The following is a 20571-nucleotide window of genomic DNA, read 5'->3' on the forward strand; positions in this document are numbered from 1 at the left end:
CCCGCCTCGCCCCACGTAGAGCCCTACGTGCGGGCGTTGGTGAGGGTGGTGGGGCCCACGGCCATTGTGGCGGCCTCCAAAATGTACGGCAAGGTCGTCTTCTTCTTCGCATTGGAGGCTGCTGCCCAGGAGACGGTGGAGAGGGGCCTGGCGGTGGGGCGGGTGTTCGTCCCCCTGGAGCCGCTGGAGGACCTGGGCGTCCGCCTGGTCCTGACCTCTGTCCCTCCCTTTCTTCCCATTGCCGCCCTGTTACCCGTCCTCTCCACCCTGGGGAAACCCATCTCTGTCATCAGCCCTCTCCCACTGGGCTGCAAGGATCCCGCCCTCCGTCACGTCCTCTCGTTCCGCCGGCAGGTGCAGCTTCAACTGCCGCCGGCGGTGCGTGAGGGAGAGGTGCTCGAGGGGTCCTTCCTGGTCCCCTACCAGGGGGCCCGTTACCGCGTGCATTACTCCACGGGGGGGCCCAGTGCTACCTCTGCCGGGCGATGGGGCACGTCCGGAGGGACTGCCCCTTGGCCCAGCAAGGAGGGGCATCTGGGACCCCCGAGTCCCCGGCAGGGCACTGGCCCCGTCATCACTGGCGCCCCTGGCTGCCCGGTGCCCAAAGCCGCCCCTCCTCCTTCCCAGTCCACCACTGCTCCCGCTCGGGCCCAAGGAGCAGCTCCCCCAGTACGCCAGACAAGCGGGAGAGCCCCACCCCCGCTGCTTGCAATCTGGCGGGGCCCTGTCGAGGAGGGTGCGGCAGGGTCCCTGCCGGGCATGGGAGAGGTCCTGCCCCAGGGGGAATCTTCCCTCCCTCGTGCTGCCCCACCGTTACCCCCCGAGTCCCTGAGCCATCGCCTCTGCCCCCTGACACGACCCCTGCTAGCCAGCCCCCCGATGATGCCATGGAGGGCTGGGCCCTGGTCCGGGGCAAGCGGAAGGCTCGAGCTCCGCTCCCCTCATCCGATGCGGAGGCCCCCCGGAAGACCAGGAAGGGGGGCATTGATGCCGAGCCTTCCGCTTTGCCCACGGGTGTGTTCCATCCACCGGTGCCGGCTGGGGAAGACGTGGCAGCACCGGAAGGCAGTATCTCCCCTCCACGGGAGTCCCTCCTCTCTGAGGCCCGCGAGGGAGCCCCTCCTGCCTTGGTACCATCTGAAACCTCTGTGAGCCGCGAGGCGACCGTCGCATCGGGTGCCGGTGGGGAGAACCCCGGGGTGGCGGAAAGCAATCTCACCTCCATATATGAGGAGATCGAGGCCCTAGGTCTGACCCTAGTCACCCAGGGGGAGGACAACCCTATGCCAGCAGGCCTCGATCTGGGCGACCTCACTCCAGGCCCCCTTTTCCCATGCTCCCTCCCCCTAACCATTGCTTCCGCTCCCACCACCGAGGAGCCCCTGGACTCCTCCATCAACCCGGCTGCAGAAGGCACCCCGCTGACGGCGACCGAGCCTGTTCAGGCGACAGCCAGTGCCACGCGGCCGGGACCCAAGCCACCAGGGGCACCCCTCGTTGGTGTGGAGCAATCAACCTCCTTCCCGGACAGGGGCCCTACAGAAGATAGTCTACCTCCTGATGCCGTGGCTGCCAAACCCACCATAAAGCCTGTGCCTGGCATTGCTGAGAGCCCCCTCCCCACCCCGCCAACCCTTGAGCTTGACTGGGAAGTGCCACTGCCCAGTTGCTTGGCTTCTGGAGCCCAGAATCTCACCTCTGCCCCTGCCCCTGGCTCTGCCCCTGATGCTGACCCTATCCCTATCCCCTCCACCTCCCGTGATGTTATTGCCTCCCCTGGGGCTGTCTCCTTCTCCTTTCCAGCAGATGACCCCCAGGGAGCGGCCTTTATGTTTCCCTGTCCCGACCCACTAGCGGTTGCTATCTTCCCTCCGCTGCCCCCTATTGCCCCAGGATTAGAGGCGGGCCATGTGGTGCCAGCCCATCAGGCGCCCAGTCAGGGGTCCGCACCCTGCCTGGGCGGGCCACGGGGCTGTACCAAGGGCCCCGTCGGGATGACCAGGAGACAGTAAACCTACCCCCCCATTGGCTGCGAGAGGAGCTGCGGGAGTTTTTAGAAGACGTCCATGGCTCCCGCAACAAGGTACAGCTGGCTCTCCAGCGATGGGGAGACTTTCATCAGATCCTCCGGGCCGCAAGGGCCCTTATGGGGGAGGGTAAAAGGACTGGGAAGCAGGCCGCTGCAGCCTACCAGCGGGTCCGTGGCTTCCATGACTTGTTGCTCACATATGGAGTAGGTCACGGTTTGCTGCGTGGCCCAATGGGGGCTGCGAGCATCCCTGCCAGCGAGGATCCCCCCCAGCCCTCCTCATGGCTCCACTCATCTTCGCAACATTGAACACCAGGGGCTGTAGGATGGCTCTCCGCTGGTCCCAGGGGTTCTCCTTCCTTCAGGAGGGTGGGTACTCTGTGGTCTTCCTGCGGGAGACGCATACGGATCCGGCCGCCGAAGACAGCTGGCGGCTGGACTGGGGGGACAGGGTCTACTTTAGCCATCTCACAGTTCATACAGCTGGAGTGGCGACCCTCTTCTCCCCCAACCTACGGCCCGAGGTGCTGGGGGTTGCCGAGGCTGTGCCAGGCCACCTGCTGCACCTCCGGGTCCGTATGGAGGGGCTCATGGTCAACCTCGTTAACATCTATGCCCCGACATCGGGCCCGGAACAGCTGCAATTCTATCAGCAGGCATCCGCCTTCCTCAGCACCTTGGAGCCTCACGAGTGCCTGGTCCTGGGCGGGGACTTCAACACCACCCTCGAGGAGCGGGACCACTCAGGGACCGAGCAGTGCCCGGCTGCCGCGGACACCACCCGGATGAACACCGCTCCCTGGTGGACATCTGGCACGACCACCACCCGGATGACATTTCCACGTTCACCTTTGTCCGGGTGGAGGCCCATCGGTCGCGCCACTCCCGGTTGGACCGCATTTATTTATCATGCTTCCACATTTCATGAGCCCACTCCTCCAGCATCCAGCCGCTCCCATTCTCTGACCATCATTTAGCCACCGTGACGGCCTCCCTCTGCGCGGAGAGGCCGGGACCGGCCTATTGGCATTTCAACAACAGCTTGTTGGAGGATCTGGGCTTCATGATGTCCTTCCGGGAGTTCTGGCTGGCCTGGCGAAGGCAGCGGTGTGCCTTTCCCTCGGCGTGGCAGTGGTGAGAGCTGGGGAAGGTGCACGCCTGGCTCTTCTGCCGTGACTACACCCGGGGCGCCAGCCGACGGAGGGATGCGGCGATAGGGCAGTTGGAACGGGAGGTCTTAGAGCTGGAGAGGCGTCTGGCTGCCAGCCCCGAGGATCCGCCCCTCTGTGGAGCGTGCCGGGAGAAGCGGGAGGAGCTCCGGGCCCTCGAAGATCATCGGGCCCGAGGTGCCTTTGTTCGATCCCGCATCGTCTCCTTCAGGAGGTGGATTGCGGCTCCTGCTTCTTCTACGCCCTGGAGAAAAGGAGGGGGGCCAAGAAACACGTCACCTGCCTTCTGGCAGAAGACGGCACCCCCCTCACGGATCCAGTGGAGATGTGCGGGAGGGTGAGAGCCTTCTACCAAGCCTTTTCTCCCTGGATCTGACCGATCCTAACGCTTGCAGAGTGCTCTGGGGGGAGCTCCCTATGGTCAGCACGGGCGACTGAGACTGGCTAGAGCTGCCTCTCACTCTGGCTGAGTTCTCGGAAGCCCTCCGCCGCATGCCCACCAATAAATCTCCGGGCATAGACGGGCTGACCGTGGAGTTGTACTACGTGTTCTGGGATGTCCTCGGCCCAGACCTAGTCACCGTCTGGGCCGAGTCTTTGCAGAGCGGGGTTCTTCCTCTTTTGTGCAGGTGAGCCGTGCTCCCCTTATTGCCGAAGAAGGGGGACCTCCGCGATTTACGAAATTGGCGTCCCGTCTCGCTCCTTAGCACGGACTACAAAATCGTAGTGAAAGCAATCTCGCTGTGGCTAGGGTCCGTGATGGCGGACGTGATCCACCCAGACCAGACCTATACTGTCCCGGGTCGCAGCATTTTTGACAACCTATTTCTAGTCCAAGACCTTTTGGAACTCGGGCGTAGAGACGGTCTGTCGTTCGCCCGCCTGTCTCTCGATCAGGAGAAGACGTTCGATAGAGTAGACCATGGGTACCTCCTGAGTACTCTGCAGGCGTTTGGATTCGGACCTCAGTTTGTGGGTTTTCTCCGGATGCTGTACGCCTCCGCAGAGTGTCTGGTCAGGCTCAACTGAACCCTGCCCAAACCAGTCAGCTTCGGGTGAGGAGTACGGCAGGGGTGCCCCCTCTCGGGCTAGCTGTATGCTCTGGCGATCGAGCCCTTCCTCTGTTTCCTCCGCAGGAGGTTGACAGGGTTGGTGCTGCGGGAGCCGGAGCTGCTGCTGGTTCTGTTGGCGTATGCTGGCGATGTGCTCCTTGTGGTCCAGGACCCAGGGCGTCTTGCCGTGGGTGGAGGCTTGCCAGGCCATCTAATCGGCAGCCTCCTCCGCTCAGGTCAACTGGGTCAAGAGCTCTGGCCTGGTGGTCAGGGACGGCTCGCAGGCAAGCTCCCTCCCACCCACGCTTCAGGCCATCTGGTGGAGTGTGGGTCCGCTGCTCTATCTCGGCGTTTACCTTTCTGCCACACACCCCTCTCCACCGGAGACTGGCACAATTTAGAGGGCAGGGTGATAGAGCGGCTCCAGAAATGTACAGGACTACTACGGTGCCTCTCCCTTAGAGGGAGAGCACTGGTGCTTAATCAACTCGTCCTGTCCATGCTCTGGTACCGGCTCAACACCCTGGTCCCGGCCCTGGGTTTCCTGGCCAACCTCCGGACATTGATTCTGGAGTTCTTCTGGTCAAGACTGCACTGGGTCCTTGCAGGGGTTCTCCATCTACCCCTGGAGGACGGAGGGCAAGGCCTGAAGTGTCTGCACACTCAGGTCCATATCTTCCGCCTCCAGGCCCTGCAGAGGCTCCTTTATGGTGCAGGTAGTCCGGCGTGGAGCATACTGGCGCACGCCTTCCTGTGCCACTTCCGAGGGCTCCGATACGACCGGCAGCTCCTTTAACTCCATCTGAGAGGTCTTCCATGAGACCTCTCTGGGCTGCCGGTCTTCTACCAGGACCTCCTCCGGACCTGGAAACTGCTTTCAATGACCAGGTCCATGGTGGCCACCGAGGGGGCAGATCTCCTCGCCCAGCCCCTGCTACACAACCCCCAGCTCCGTGTGCAGGTGGCGGAGTCCCCCTCGGTGCACCAGAGGTTGGTCCTGGCAGAAGTCACAAGAGTCGGAGACCTCCTGGACCTCCTGGACTCGCTCAGCGCATGGGGCTCTCCAGACCTCATACTCCCCAGCGCGTATTTCAGAAGGTGAGGGCCGCTTTGCCACCCGCTGCTCAGGTTTACCTCGACCGGGTCCTGCACGAGGGCGCACCTTGCCCACCCTCCACCCCAGGCCCGCAGGACCTTTCCATCGGGCCCCTACCCTGTGGACCCAACCAACCCCCCTGCCCCTTCACCGTGAGCCGGCTGCACAAGCTGCAGCCGGTCTGCCTCCAGACCGTGCCAAGGAAACATCTATACACGCTTGTGCTCCACACCCTTCACGTCCTCACCCTCGCATCCCGCCCTGATACAAAATGGCGGGACCTCCTGCCACCTTTGGAGGGTGAGCAGACCCGGTGGGCCAGCCTGTATTCCACCTTGGTCCCGAAGCCTGCCGGGGATATCAGTTGGCGGCTCTTTCATGGAGCTGTGAGCACAGGCGTCTTCTTGGCACGGTTCACCCCTATACCAGACACCTGCCCCTTTTGTGGCATGAGGGAAACCCTGGCACACATATACTTGGAGTGTGCCAGGCTGCAGCCCCTATTCCGGCTCCTCACGAATATTTTATTACGTTTTTGGTTACACTTTTCTCCTCACCTTTTTATTTATGCACTCCCTAACGTGGCCCCACAAAGTCATGGGACCTCCTGGTCAACCTCCTGCTGGCCCTGGCTAAAATTGTCATCTATAAAACCAGAGTGAGGAGGTTGGCCGATGGAGGCCTATTTCCGATCCTCGGTCCATTCACGTATCTGGGCAGAGTTCCTCTGGGTGGCGTCCACTGACTCCCTTGACGCCTTTGAGGAGCAGTGGGCGCTGTCCAGGGTTCTCTGCTCGGTGTCCCAGTCCAGTTCCCTTCCTTGGACCACACTTCTGTCCCTGTTATTTCATTAGTTGTCTCCCATACTCATTTGGTGTCCAGGTCCTGTAGATCCCCCTCTTAGGCTGTTCCCAATAGGAACACTTTCCTGTAGCCATCTGGCCTGACCCTGTCACATAAGGCAATGGAGAGACAAGCCAGGGCAGTAAGGGGCATAGACAGAGAAATATGTAGAGAAAAGAAAAACAGGTGCAGATGTGCTGTTGATCTGCTCTAGCTCAACCAGAAATTTTGAACTTGATGGCAGAGTCACTGGGTGAGCTTCTCTGGCCTGTGCTGTGCAGGAGATCAGAGGAGATTATCAGAGTGGTCCCTTCAGGCCTTAGAATCTGTGACTATTTCAGACATTTGGGGATACTGCTTGCTAATATGTTTTTACATCAGAGCAGTTTTATTTGCTGAGGAGAATACTGTATACCCATTAGGATGGATTTATGCCCTTTGTGTTCCACATTCACAGCTGAGTGACTGCTATCGGGGAGTGGTGTTTGATGGACTAGAGACACTCTTTGCCCGCAGTATGCCTTCTGCTCTCCTTTGCCTGCTCAAAGCGATCAACAACCGGCGTTACATCTACATGGTGAACCTGTTCCAGGATTATGCTGCCATGAAGGCTAGGGAGAAGGCCAAGAAAGAGCAGGAAGGTGAGAAGGATTCTTCTGTGAACCCCCTGACACTCACACCTCTAACATGTCTGTGTGTCTGTCTAGACATTTCTAATAGTGGCTGTCAGCAAACTGGGGGTGGGGGGAAAGTTTTCCACCTCAGAAAATTTTGACCAAAACAAAAAAAAATTGTTTTCATCTGCATTTTCAACAGAAAATTTTGATTGGCGGCGGGGGGGTGTGTGAAAATTCAGATACCAAAATATTTCAATTTGGAAGTGTTACCGTGGTGCCTCATGGGAGTTGTAGCTAAGGTATCTCGTGCTCCCATTCTCCTTTCTAGGCTAGGGTCCCTGTCAGAGTTCATCTCCCATGATGCATCACAATCTCTCCTTTTGGAGACAGGAGGCAGTGCACCCTGGATGTGGTGCATAATGGAAGATGTAGTCCAGTTCAGGATCCTGTCCCTTAAAGACAAATGGGGACACAAGGTAACCAAGCTACAACTCCCATGAAGCACTGTGACAGAATATACAAGAGGTTTTTCGCAGGAGTGGGTGGCTGAGATTCTGTGGCCTGTGTTGTGCAGGAGGTCGGACTAGATGATCATAATGGTCCCTTCTGACCTTAATATCTACGAATCTATGAATCCATGTTCAGACATTTTGGGTTTTTGACAAAAATTGACTTTTCCTGCAGAAAGCAGACGCTTTTCTCAGAATGTTTTGTTTAGTCCTAAACCCAGTTTTCCATTGAACAGAAATTTTTCGACCAGCCCTAATTTCTAGAGTGCCTATCACCATATCTAGGCAGCAATACAAGCTAACAACCAGGATTCCCCTTTTGGTCATTTCACACAGTTACTGCAGCTTTTCACACCTGTATTCACATGATTTTAAATAGCACTTGAAAGGGTGTTTTATCCTTGGGCATAGACACAGAAGGGGTACAGCTTTGTTTGAAAGAAAAAATCGAGCTTCATCGGTGGAAGACTGTCCTGGCAGCTGGTGGCAGATGCTGGGCAGTCACTGCCAGGCAGCCCATGGGCAGAGCAGCGCAGGCCTGGCTGAGAGACTGGCAGGGAAACAGGGTGTAGGTGGACTGTTTTTAGGGGTGTATTCTCAGAGCCTCCTAGGGTGCTGGGGACACCAGCAGTAGAAGTGGGAAAGAGAAAGTCTCATAGAAGAGATCGGCACAGTCCAGGTGCCTGGGATGAATCTGAGCTCTAGCTCTGGGGTAACTATGCAGCTTGCATCAGGATCATCAAGTAGATCTGACTCTCTTATGGATTCTTTGGGTTCCTGCTGTCCCATGGGACATTCACATAGTTACGTGAGTAAAAACTGCTGCCCTCCCTCCCTTAGCACCTGTAGTTTTAGAGCCAAAGCTGCCCCGGGATCCAGCTTCACAATGCACAAAATACAGTGCGGCCAGCAATGTAGGACTCACAGGATCTGTCTACACTGCAGTGCAAGCCCAGGGCTGGCAGAATTCAAGTCAGCAGACCCAGGGTTTGTTAACCTAGAGCTTGAGCAGCTACACCCATTTGTAACCCCAAGGTAGGAATTGTTTAACCCTAGGCCCCAGCCTGGGGCTCCAGCGTCTACACTGCATTATGCGGGCTCCGTCCAGCCACCCAACTCCCGGACTTCCTAGCGCTCTCCTAAAACGTGGCCGCTCGTGGAGCAGTGTGGGGAAACTTGACAGTCCAGAGGTCACAGAGAGTTGACCCATGGGATTGTGGGATACTATTGGCAGATTCTCAGAGCACGAGTCCAGTGGGGCTGCATCTATGCTGCAAAGCAAGAGGGCTTGAACCCTAGGTCCCAGCTTGACTCAGGCTCAGACCCTCCACCCCCATGGTGTCCTGGGAGTCTGGGTCTGAGCCCTGGTTTAGTATGATTTGTGCGTGGACGGAAGGGGGGTAAAGTCTGAGTTCAAGCTCTGGGCTTACAATGCAGTGTATATGTACGCCCCCCCCCCCCCAGCACCTAACTCAGTGCCTGCTAATCGGAGCAAGGACACACACCTTTGTGTGACCCTGGGGCACAGCACAAGCTGGCTCCGGAAGAGGGCCTGTCCTGAGCACTGAGCTATGATTTCAGCTGGTGCATTTCTCTGTTTGGCTGCATGACAGAACAGGAACAGAAAGACGCCATTGCGAGGGAAAAGGCTCGTCTGCAGGAGATGGATGAGGAAGAGTACGATGCTCTCACTGAGGAGCAGAAAATTCAGTTTGATAGCGAACTGCTCCAAGCGCTACGGGAGCGGAAGAAGAGGTGTGTGAACTGTCCCTGGACAGCCGCCTGGGAGTGCTACTCCACCCTCCACGTGGGACACTTCTGTGCTTGCCTGTTGTTTCTTTTCCTGCGCCATGCACTGACACTACCTGCTTTTCAGTTGGTTTGTCTGGTTTTACCAAGTAGGAGTCATGGTTCTGAGTGGGGGTGAGTGGGATGGCGGGGAGAGTAGCTCAGAAAAAACAGCAGGAAGTTCTGTTTCTCCTCAGTGGTTCAGGAAGTGGGAGGAGTAGCTCACAAGAGGTGATGGAGCCTCTGCTCTCACATAGTAGGAGACTCGTAAGGCCCAAATGACTCTCCTGCTTTTACCCATTGTGTAGGTTGTTGGCCAGAGGATAGCGTGCTGGATGGGGACTCGGGAGACCTGAATTTTAGTCTTGGCTAGGCTGCTGGGTAACCTTGGCAAGTGACTTCCCCTCTCTGTGCCTCAGTTTCCCCATCTGTAAAATAGGGATAATGATACTGACCTTCCTGTGTAAAGCACTTTGAGACCGGCTGATGAAAAGTGCTGGATAAAACTATGTATTATTGTGCTTTAATAATCCTAAATTAAGGACAACACTGAAAATTCAACTGTAACTCTTCTAGAGACACAGAGAGCTCCTCCTATTCCTTGAAAATCACATATGAACTATATTGGCTCAGTTTCACTGTTCTTTTCACAGTAGAGAAGTCCCTACAATGCTATTTGCATAGTACCCCTCTCATTGACTTAATATGCGTAGTGACACTGGCCATAAATATTAACTGTAGCCAAAGGGGTGTGACATAGAGAATTAGGTTCTGATTCAGGTAATCATCCTTATTCAGTAGGGACGCTTATGCATCTGCTTAACTTTAAGCATGTATTTAAATCAGTGGGACTCAGGGTCATGCTTAAAGTTAGGTACATACTTGAGTGCTTTCCTCAGTTGAGGCCAAATTTTGTTTTCCCAAAAAGAAGAAGAAAAATCAATGTGTTTGTTTTTAAATTGACATGAGCTCAGTTATATATTGTGTGGACTTCCAAGTGAATGGCTGCATTATTGACCTGGAAGCTCTGCAGACTACAGGAGGTGAGACTAGATGATCTGATGGTCTCTTCTGGCCTGAGAATCTATGGAGCAAGGCCTCAAGTTCAGACTGGTGTTCTAAGAGCCTAGATTTCCTAGGGCTGCGGCAGAGCTGAGAGTTTATGATGAGTGAGTTTTCTGTCTGCTTTACTGAAGGGAGCTGGAGAAGTTGGCTCGAGAGCTCGAGGAAAAGAAGCACCAGCAGGAACTGGAGCGTTTGCGAGAAGAGGAAGAGATGAGGAAGAAGACCAAGCGGTGGAAGAAGGATTCTGGAAAAGAGAAAGATGAGGCCTTGGGAAAGAAAAGCCAGCTGGGAGGCAAACAGGTATGTGGTTGGGCTAATAAAGATGTTTAACTCTGTCTCTGCACTGACCCTGTCATGTGACACAAGCCAGCACCACAGCAGCTGGAGGTTCAATCGCATGTAATTTGCTAGGCCAGGGAATCCGTAGCTCATGATGAATATATTACATGGATCTGTTCTTGAAGGCTGTTGGGAAACTTGAGCTCATGCACCGCACTGTGCTCTCTGTCAGTGCGTTTCCCAGTTGAAGCATAGGACCCCTGGTCTCTGTAGACCACACTGAGTTCTAGTTCATTTCCAGGTGCAATTGCTCTGGTTGGTTTTGACGTAGAAAGTGCATGTGCTTTTAGTCCCTGGTATGTTGGAGCTGACCTTTTCTGCTCATTTTGCATGGTGACATCTGATCTGCTGTTCGTGACAAGCCATAGATTCATACAGCTTTGGGCTGGAAGCACTGGACTGTGCTCAGCTTCCCGCCATGGTCTGACAGGGTGTCGGAGTTCCCTCCCCACTCTGAACTCTGGGGTACAGATGTGGGGACCCCATGAAAGATCCCCTAAGTTTATTTCTACCAGCTTAGGTTAAAAACTTCCCCAAGGCACAAATTCTTCCTTGTTTTTGGACGGTGTTGCTGCCACCATCAAGTGAGTTAGACAAAGATTCAGGAAAAGGACCACTTGGAGTTCCTGTTTCCCTAAAATAGCCCCCCAAACCCCTTGTCCCCCTTTCCTGGGGAGGCTTGAGAATAATATACCAACCAAATAGGTAAACAAGGTGAGCACAGACCGGACCCTTGAGTTTTTAGGACACTAAAAACCAATCAGATTCTTAAAAGCAGAACTTTATTATAAAGAAAAAAGTAAAAGAAGCGCCTCTGTAAAATCAGGATGGAAGGTAATTTTACAGGGTAATAAATAGATTTAAAACACAGAGGATTCCCCTCTAGGCAAAACTTTAAAGTTACAAAACACAGGAATAAACCTCCCTCTTAGCTTAGGGAAAATTCACAAGCTAAAACAAAAGATAATCTAACGCATTTCCTTGCTTTACTTACAATTTTTGTAATCTTAGATGCTTATTTCAGGTAGGGTTTTAGGAGAGGTTATTTCCCTGCCTGGTCCCTCTCTCTGTCCCAAGAGAGCACAACAAAGAGAGCACAAATTTGAAAGGATCTTCTTCCCTTATTGGTCCTTTTGGTCAGGTGCCAACAAGGTTATTTGAGCTTTTAACCCCTTGCAGGTAAAGGAGGGATTTTATGCTACCCTTAGCTGTATGTTTATGAGACAGGGCCAGAATCACTTTCCATTCAGGATATGCTGCCAGGTCTGTATATTCACTAGAGCCCGATTGTCAGAGGTGCTGGGCACACACTCGTCACATTGACTTAATTGAAGTCTCCTGCAGGAGAGAGTAATTTTGTCAGAAACCTGGGCTTGTCCAAACCACTACCCTCATTGCTGGCATCTCGAACTCAGACACAGGAGAAAGCAGTAGCCTTCCCATTAAGAGATGCTGAGGATATCATTATGCAGGGGATGCAATAGCCCTTGCACACTTGTTGTGGGAAGGTTCTGTATCAAATAAGCTAGATTGGAATCTCTTCGGCACAGTGCCCAAATCTTTGTTCTGTGTCTTTGCCGTGCCTAGCACAATGAAGTCCTGGTCCATGCCCATGACTCCTAGGCGCTACGGTAATACAAATAATAAGCTATGAGTTAGTACTTAAACATGTTCCCTTCCTTTTCCATAATCCTGATCTTATAGGGTGCCAGTATCTCCACCGTCAATAGGTCAGACCTCAGGCTGAATGAAGGGGTGGAGAGGAAAGTGTCTATGAGAGAGCGTCCAGATTCTGTGGCATGTGAGAAGGAGGACAAGAAAAAGCGGAGCAAACTCATTTTGCCAGACATCCTGCCACTAGGGCTGATGCCACCCTCCATCCCAGAGCAGGAGGAAATGGAAAAGGAGGTGGTAAGTGACAGTGAGAAGAACTTGACACAGAGGTTTAAAGTCTATGAGGCTGCGCAGAGGGAAATTGTCCAGATTCTGTCACTCTGGGACCGGGTGCAGGGTGTCCAACTGCCGCCCCCAGGCCTTGAGGAGACCCAGCATGAAGCAGAAGATCAGCGTCAGGCTCCATCTGGCCGCAAGGGCCGGAAGGACAGGGAAAGGGAGCGTCAGGAAAGACTGGAGAAGGAGAGAGCCGAGAGAGAACGGCTGGAAAAGGAGAGAGCTGAGAAGGAGCGCCTGGAAAAGCTAAAGGCACTGGAGGACTCTAAGGTGTCTGGGCTGGAGGGAGAAGGGGAAGAAGGAGCAGACAAAGACCAGGATGGAAAGAAAGACGTGGGGGTGCCATGCTTGGACTTCCAGGTGCTGAACTCGGAGGACTCCAGTGGGAAGAGGATCTTGGAGAGTGGCAAGCTGCCAGAAGTCGAACAGGTAAAACCACTGTCTCACATGGTGAGCAAGAGCATGTGTTCCTGGGCTCTGGAGCGCTCTCTCAGCCTAGGGTTGCAGTGGCAAAGCTCTAACGCGTGGCTATTCGTTACACACAGTAGCCTCCAGGCTCTGAAACTGGAGGCTCAGTTTTGCAAGGTTCTAATCACCTGCTGGGAGTTGAGGGAGCTCAGCATCTTGCCGGATTGAGCCTAGTGAGGATTGGGCAAATCACATAGCCTCTTTCTGCCTTGGTTGCCCTCGCTTGGGGGTGCTGATTCCCGCTATTAATAAAGTTTCAGTGCTGCGTGTCTGAGAAGCACCTCAGACTGAATAAGTACTAAGTGGTGTTATCCAGTATTATCCCCATCTTTGTTCTTCCACTTTCATTTTTTTCCCTCCTCTTTCTATTTCTCCTTTTTATTCTCCTGCCATCCTCTTTCCTTGTGTTTCTCTACTTTCTCTCCTCTCCTCTTCTCTGGTCCTGCCATCCTGGCTCCTCCTTTCTAATGGAATTATCAGCACCACAGAGTTAGCTGCAAATGGCACAAGAGCCAGGCGGATCATGGGGCCACAGTGCTGAGCTCTGTAACTCTTCTCAGGGTAACTGACTATGCGAAAGATTTCTTCCCAGAGTCATGCAGGAAGGATTTCCACAGGCTGGCAATGCTCTGGGCCTTTTCCACTACACTTATGCAGCGAACCCACTGTCACACCTGTCTCCTGGGCAGCAGTTTAACACTCCATTCCTCTCTGTAGAGGAAAGAGTTGGAGGTTAATGATTAAGGCTATGATTTAGTCATGGGTATTTTTAGTAAAAGTCATGGACAGGTCACGGGCAATAAACAGAAAGATCTGGCCCCGATCTGACCATGACTTGTACTATATTAATATGCCCGACTAAACCTTAGGTGCTCTGGAAGGGCTCCCACCGCTGCTGCTCTGATGTGGGGGCTCTGGCATGCCACCGCTGCCGCTCAGGGTGGAGGGCGGCCTGGGGCACCACTGCTGATGCCCCGGGGTGTGGGGCTACTCGGGGCCCTACCGCTGCTGCTCAGGATCGGGGGTGGCTCCGGGCAGAGGGCAGCTCAGAGTCCTGCTGCTGCTGGAGGGGGGCGGCCCGGGTACCGCTGCTGCTCCTGGACTGCTGCTCCGGGGGAGCACCCGGGACCAGCTGCCTGGGGCCACCTGAGCAGCTGAGGCGGCCCTGGGATCAGCCACATGGGCCACTGCAGAAAACAGAGGTCCGAGAAAGTCATGGAATCCATGACTTCCGTGACCTCTGTGAAAGTCTCACAGCCTTATTAATGATGAATGAGGCATTAATGAAAGGCTTTCTCTCATGGCTTAGATCCTGGATGGCTTGGGGCTCGGTCCCTCAGGGCCACCCATCCCTCCGACCGCCTTTTTCTCCGTGATTCCCTACCCAGAGAAGCGGATGGCTCCTGTGGCAGGAGAAGCTCTCAAGCACTTCACCTTCGTTGTGCCCGAAGATATGAATATGGATGAGGAAAAGAAGGATGCAGAGGGCAGTGCAGATGCTTCTGTCGCTGTCTCTGTGGTGAAGGTACAGGGCTAAGTGGAAATGTTGCTTTGCTGCCTTTTGCAGAAGGTCCCGCGGTGATGGGAATGATCATGCTGGTGAGCTGCAACACCTGACCATAAAATGAAATTAGCAGCGGAGAAATGACATGTCCCTGTGTCTAGGAAGATTTGGACTGACATCAGTCTCTAACCATATGCTGTGTTTGTACAGTGCATTGCACAATGCGGTCCTGCTCCCTGACTGGGGTCCTGGGTGTTGTGGTAATGCAATTAATAAATAATAGTAAACCTTAAGGCTGACATTTTCTGAAAGGTGTGTGTACTTGTGCACCTGATTTGCACACACTGTTACCAGGACTTCACACACAGCTGACCCGTGGCACTTCCAACTGGTCAGTTCCACAGGCAGTGTTCCTGATCCCTTGTAGAGTCATGGTAGTTGCACGTGTAGATTAGATGCACAGTTGGATGTGAACATGTTTGTGAACATGTTCGCCATGCTGTTTCCTACCCACTGCCCCTGACATTGCTAACTTCTAAAGAACAACAGCTCCCTTGTTTGCTTTGAGGGTTAGTGTTGACTTGTGAACCTGAACTTGGGCCTTAGCTGATTTAAAAACAAAACAAAACCCTCTTTTCAATTTTCCTTTAAATAAAGAACCATTTTCATTGCGGCTCAGTTCAGAGCACAGGGGGAAAATCCGTGTCAATCAGCAAAGAAGGGGAAGAGATGGAAGGGGAAGAAAAGCCTTTGATAAGACTATTATAAAGCATGAAAAGCAACAAACTAACAAACCCAATTGTTGTGGTTAGAATTTTACAGGCATTTCACAAGGAGAGATTTCCTTGATGAAATAAAAAAAACAAACAACAAAGGATCTAAATCCTATGCAGAAAGAAGCCATTAATCCTGTGTAGGGTGGATGCTCGTTACTTGTTATCTGTCGCATTGAACATGCTGGAGGCCTTATCTCAGGGACTTAGGGCTAAGGCACATGGTGACCCTAACCATGGACTCCTGCACAAATAAGACCCTTGCCTCCATTCTTGGCTTTTCTTTCATCTCGGTGCCATTGCTCTTGGATCGGCGCTGTGGCGCCTTGGTAGAGTACTTGGCTGCCTCTTCTTTGGGTCTCCTGAGCTATTTCTGACTGTCCTTCCTGCCCTCGCTCTGGGTTGCAGGAAGAACAGATCACCCCAACCAGAGGCAGACTAAAGAAGGACAAACCAGAGCCCAGCCGTGAGGCTCAGAAGGACAAGCGCAGCACAGGCCGCAAGAAGGGTCTTCAGGGGCCAGGCCCTGGGGCACTGGTACCGCTCTCAGAGCCGGATCAAAGCAACTTCATTGGGGAACAATCCCAAGAAAAGATCCTCAGGTGAGCTACCAAGCAGCTGAGCCTGACGCCTTCTAGCCGGGAGCCTGATTAGCATAAGCCAGAGAGACCGGAGACCAGTGATGTCCCTTCTGCCTTGGGGATTTGTAGGGGTCTCACTAGGCCACTCTGCTCACCCAGGACATGTCTCCCAGGCATACTGAACAGCAGTGGGTGCTGCTCAGTGGAGAACGTGGATGATTCCATGTAGCAGGGAGGTGCTTAGGGCTCTTTGTTAGGGTTGCCAGGTATCCAGTTTTCAACCAGAATGCCCGGTCGAAAAGAGACCCTGGCAGCTCTGGTCAGCACCACTGATTGGGCCATTAAAAGTCCAGTCATCAGTGCAGCAGGGCTAAGGCAGGGTCCCTGCCTGCTCTGGCTTCACATGGCTCCTGGAAGCAGTGGCATGTCCCTCTCCAGCTCCTACGTGTGGGTGCAACCAGGGGGCTCCACATGCCGTCCCCTCCCCAAGTGCCACCCCCGCAGCTCCCATGGGCTGGGAACCTGCAAATGGGGCAGGGAACAAAGCCGCCTAGCCACACCTCTGCATAGGAGCCAGAGTGGGGACATGCCACTGCTTCCAGGAGCTGCTTGAGGTAAGCGCTGCCCATAGCCTGCACCCCTGACCCTCTCCCGTGCCCCAACCCCCTGCCCCAGCCCTGATCCTCCTCCCGCCCTCCGAACCTCTTGGTCCTAGCCCAGAGCCCCCGCCTGCACCCCAAATCCTTCAGCCCCACTCCAGAGCCTGCACCCCCAGCCGGAGCCCTCGTACCCCACACCCCTGTCCCAGCCCGGAGCCCCCTCCTGCACCCTGAACCCCTCATTTCTGGCCCAACCCTGGAGCCCTCACCCCCTTCCGCACCCCAACCCCCTAAGTCAGCCTGGTGAAAATGAGCGAGTGAGTGAGGGTAGGCGGGGGGGGGTATGGAGTGAGTAGGGGTGGGGCCTCAGAGAAGGGGTGGGGCAAGGGTGTTTGATTTTGTGCGAGTAGAAAGTTGGCAACCCTATTCTGTGTATGTCTCATTCTTATGCTGGATCAGTCTGTTGCTCCCTCCTTAGCTGTGAGAGATGCAGAAAGAGTATAATCTCTTCACTTCCATGCCGGTGACAAGGCTGGGCCATGTGTACAGGCAAGCAGGCCCACTCCCTATACGCAGCATAGACCGTGCCTTCTCCCAGCTCCTCCTCACAGCAGATCACCTCACAGCGGGACTGCTGTTCAGATGGAGCCTCCTGTTCGCTGGGAATTCTCCTTCCTGGGTACAAAGGGCCAGCACCAGACCCTTCCCAATAGGTGCATTCTTCCTGCATGTATTGGGAAGGTTTATCAGAAGTCCTGAGGTTAATACTTCTCCCTTGGCTCCTCTGAAATAAACAAAGACACTGAAAATAACTATTCTTCACCTCCTACCAACCTGCCCAGCTCCCACCAGTCAGGGCAGTGCCTTGTAGCACATCCTGTAGATCACCCAACGCAGACTGTCAGACTGGCTGTGAGAGCAAATTGCTATGGTCCCGAAGACCCTCTGCTGAGAACGCCATCCCTCCAGTGGGTCATGGGAAGAGATGGCCCCTCGGGCAGCCGGGATCCAAACGCCACAGGGATCAGTATTCAAAGTGAACCCCTTGAATTTCTCTGGGAAGCAAAGAGGAAGCCGTTGTCAGAGATCTAGTGTAATGTCACTGAGCCAGGGAGCAGCCACGCTCTGCACTAGCAGCGGTCTCTGGCTAGGCTTCAGGGGTGGCGCGTGTAGAGCACATGGTAGGAACCCAGTATCACAGTCACAGATATGGTGGCATGTTCTGCTCTAACAGGCGAGACACCTGAGTGTCCACATTTCTGTGGAGAGTGCGAGTTCCTGACCCAGAAGCCAGTCTGGCAGGGTTCCTATGATTTTATGTTCTACAAGTTACCCCACCTTTCTCAGTGTCTCGCCCTGTCGGGTGTCTGAAGCACATAAAGGGTTCTCTCTCACCGCCAGGCTGAGCAGCTTCCGCTGGACGGTGCCTGCTGACGGAGAGGTTGTCATGAAGATACACTTCTCCTCCACCGTGGCAGGGCAGTTTGATCAGACCCTGAACTTCGAGATCCTGGGCACACGCCGGCAGTACCAGCTTTACTGCCGAGGCACCTGCACTTACCCTACCATCAGCCAGGACCCCAGGTCAGCACCTGCATGCCTGGTAAAGCTGCTGGGCTACTCTTCTGAGCAGGTTCCCTGAGGTCTAGAGGGAGCCTGAGCTGCTGAATCTGACACCACCTTCCCGCCTCCCCCATCAGTGTAGAGTCCCTGTCGACTCTGACAGTGGGGAAGCTGTGGCAGCTCACCAGGGCCCTGGGTGATCACTCAGGTGACCAGCTCCTGCTGCCACAGCATCGCTGCCACCAGTAAGTGAGCTGGTTAGTCACCTGTGTCGCACCCCGACTGCAGCGGAAGCATCCTCTTCGTTGTTGTAATTCACGTGCCAAGGGGCCAGAAGGCAGGAGAGTAGGAAGTAAAGCACAAAATCAGAGGAGAAGAGAATAGGCAAGTTAAAGTGGGACACCCCAGCTCTAATTTACACCGCGTTCCAGCTTCTGAGTGTTTGATCTCCCTGGCCTATCAGTGAGTGGTGTAAGTCAGTGGTTCTCAAACTAGGGGTGCTGCTTGTTCAGGGAAAGCCCCTGGCGGGCTGGGCTTTGTTTACCTGCCGCGTCCACAGGTTCGGCCAATCGCAGCTACCACTGGCCGCAGTTCGCCACTCCAGGCCAAGGGGGACTTCGGGAAGTGGCGCGGGCCGAGGGATGTGCTGGCCGCCCTTCCCAGAGCCCACATTGGCCAGGCAAGGCGAACCGTGGCCAGTGGGAGCTGTGATCGGCCAAACCTGCAGACGCTGCAGGTAAACAAACCGGCCCGGCCCGCCAGGGGCTTTCCCTGAACAAGCGGCGCCCCTAGTTTGAGAACCACTGGTGTAAGTAATGGAGTCTAAGAGTAACTGAGTCGGGGGGAGCTGGTTACAATAAGGCTAAAGGTTGAGGGTAGGTGAGACCCAAACACCTCCACATTACAGGGCTGAAGCCTTGAGCTGTCTGGGATTTAAATAAGTTGAGGGGAACACAAGTAACTACTTATGTGACCCCCAGTATCTGAACACCTCACGTTCTTTCATGTATCTATTCTCACAACATTCGTGTGAAGTGCTATTGCCCCATTTTATACATGGAAGTTGAGGGCAGAGTCTAGAGTTAAACCCAGGTCTCTGAGGCCCTAGGTTAGTGTAACCGCTGTCCTAACCAGCCTTCTTCTCTAGCTGCTTCCGACACTCACCTTTTAACCATGTTCTCCCAGCTTCAGGGAGCACCCATATCGTAACTGGTCTCCTGCTTAGATGAGGTTCAAGGGAATCCAACCTGCACCACTCTTTCCACATCACTTCTGATGAATCCCAATTACCAGCTGAGTACTTAGGACACAGGGACAGGGAACAGAAACGCAAAGACAGGAGAGTTTTACTGTATAGGAATGGATGAACCTTGCATGGGACAAGTGGTGGATTTGTGGTCACCTTCGCATGGGAAAGAGCCTGCTCCCTGGCCTTGAGTACATTCAGCATGAGCCTCCAGGCAATGTCAGTTGTTGTGTGGGAGGAGCGTGATGTCTCTTCTCAGCGAGATGCGGGATAGAACTGGAGCAGGAAAGAGGCTTGGCCTTATGCTGGTAGGGCAGGGAGGGAGGATAGAGGATTTAATATCATCCTCCATGCCTGGACTTGATTCTGCTCTTCCTGAGGGCGCTAAGGGTTACAGGAAACCTGGAAAGTCTGTTCTGTGGAGGATTTTTGATAGCTTGAAGTTTGATTTTGTTCTGATTTGAACTGAAAACCAAACATCTCCAAATTCTTGGTGACAAAGAATGAAGACTCCGCTCTGGAGCAGGCTACATGGAAGCCAGGGCTGCCAAGGAGTTGGGTGGGTAAGCTGTCAGGAAACCACACGTTTTGATTTCATTGCATCAGCAAATTCAGACGAGAGAATGTTTCACCAAAATTTTTCCAGCTACCTCTAGCTACAGGCTTGTTAGCTTCTGCAGCTCCTCACACCAGTCTGCTTTTCTGCTACAGGGTGGTATTTCCTCATCGGAGGAAGAATGCGAAGCCTGACGACATCCTCTTCAAACAGTATGTGATGAGCTCAGGGGTGTTCCACTTCGGCCCCTTGCTCTGTGGAAAGTCGAGAGACAGGTACCAACAAAAGGAGCAAAGGTCTAGTCTCCTAGCACGGCTGCATGTTAGTTTGTTTTGTAGGTTATAGCTATGCTAGAAAGTTTTACTTTTGCTGCCGACGTTGTTACATCAGTAGAGCACATGCACACGTGGCTGTTTTTGCCAGTGCTGTGCATACTCACCCCGAGAGGCTGTAAGCAAAACCACAGACCATAAAGAAGGCCTACAAGGTTTTGTGACAAAGTTCCTGCTCTACCTTGGTGGGTCTTGCACTTATTGGCGGATTTGCTCGCCTTGGAGCTTCACGGCAGCCCTCAGCTTGGCCGTTTTTCTGAACCCACAGTCCAGGTCGACTCCTCCTGTGTCTGACCAGGAGTTGGGAGGATTTGGGGGGAACCCGGGCCCGCCCTCTACTCCGGGTTCCAGCCCAGGGCCCTGTGGAATGCAGCTGTCTAGACTGCCTCCTGGAACAGCTGTGCGACAGCTACAACTCCCTGGGCTACTTCCCCATGGCCTCCTCCCAACACCTTCTTTATCCTCACCACAGGACCTTCCTCCTGGTGTCTG

General features: G+C 54.2%; 1 protein-coding gene across 1 annotated transcript in view; it reads left to right on the plus strand.

Moving 5' to 3' along the window:
- HYDIN (HYDIN axonemal central pair apparatus protein) overlaps positions 1-20571 on the plus strand; it is a 427107-nt gene that overhangs the window by 327837 nt on the left and 78699 nt on the right. The window contains exons 43-50 of the mRNA XM_073307159.2: positions 6647-6830; positions 8929-9070; positions 10300-10468; positions 12212-12886; positions 14235-14450; positions 15611-15804; positions 17784-17966; positions 19903-20022. Coding sequence (XP_073163260.2) covers positions 6647-6830; positions 8929-9070; positions 10300-10468; positions 12212-12886; positions 14235-14450; positions 15611-15804; positions 17784-17966; positions 19903-20022 — 1883 coding nt within the window. The remainder of the gene's footprint in view (positions 1-6646; positions 6831-8928; positions 9071-10299; positions 10469-12211; positions 12887-14234; positions 14451-15610; positions 15805-17783; positions 17967-19902; positions 20023-20571) is intronic.

This window comes from Lepidochelys kempii, chromosome 12 (genome assembly GCF_965140285.1).
Source record: "Lepidochelys kempii isolate rLepKem1 chromosome 12, rLepKem1.hap1, whole genome shotgun sequence".
Taxonomy (NCBI): Eukaryota; Metazoa; Chordata; order Testudines; family Cheloniidae; genus Lepidochelys; species Lepidochelys kempii.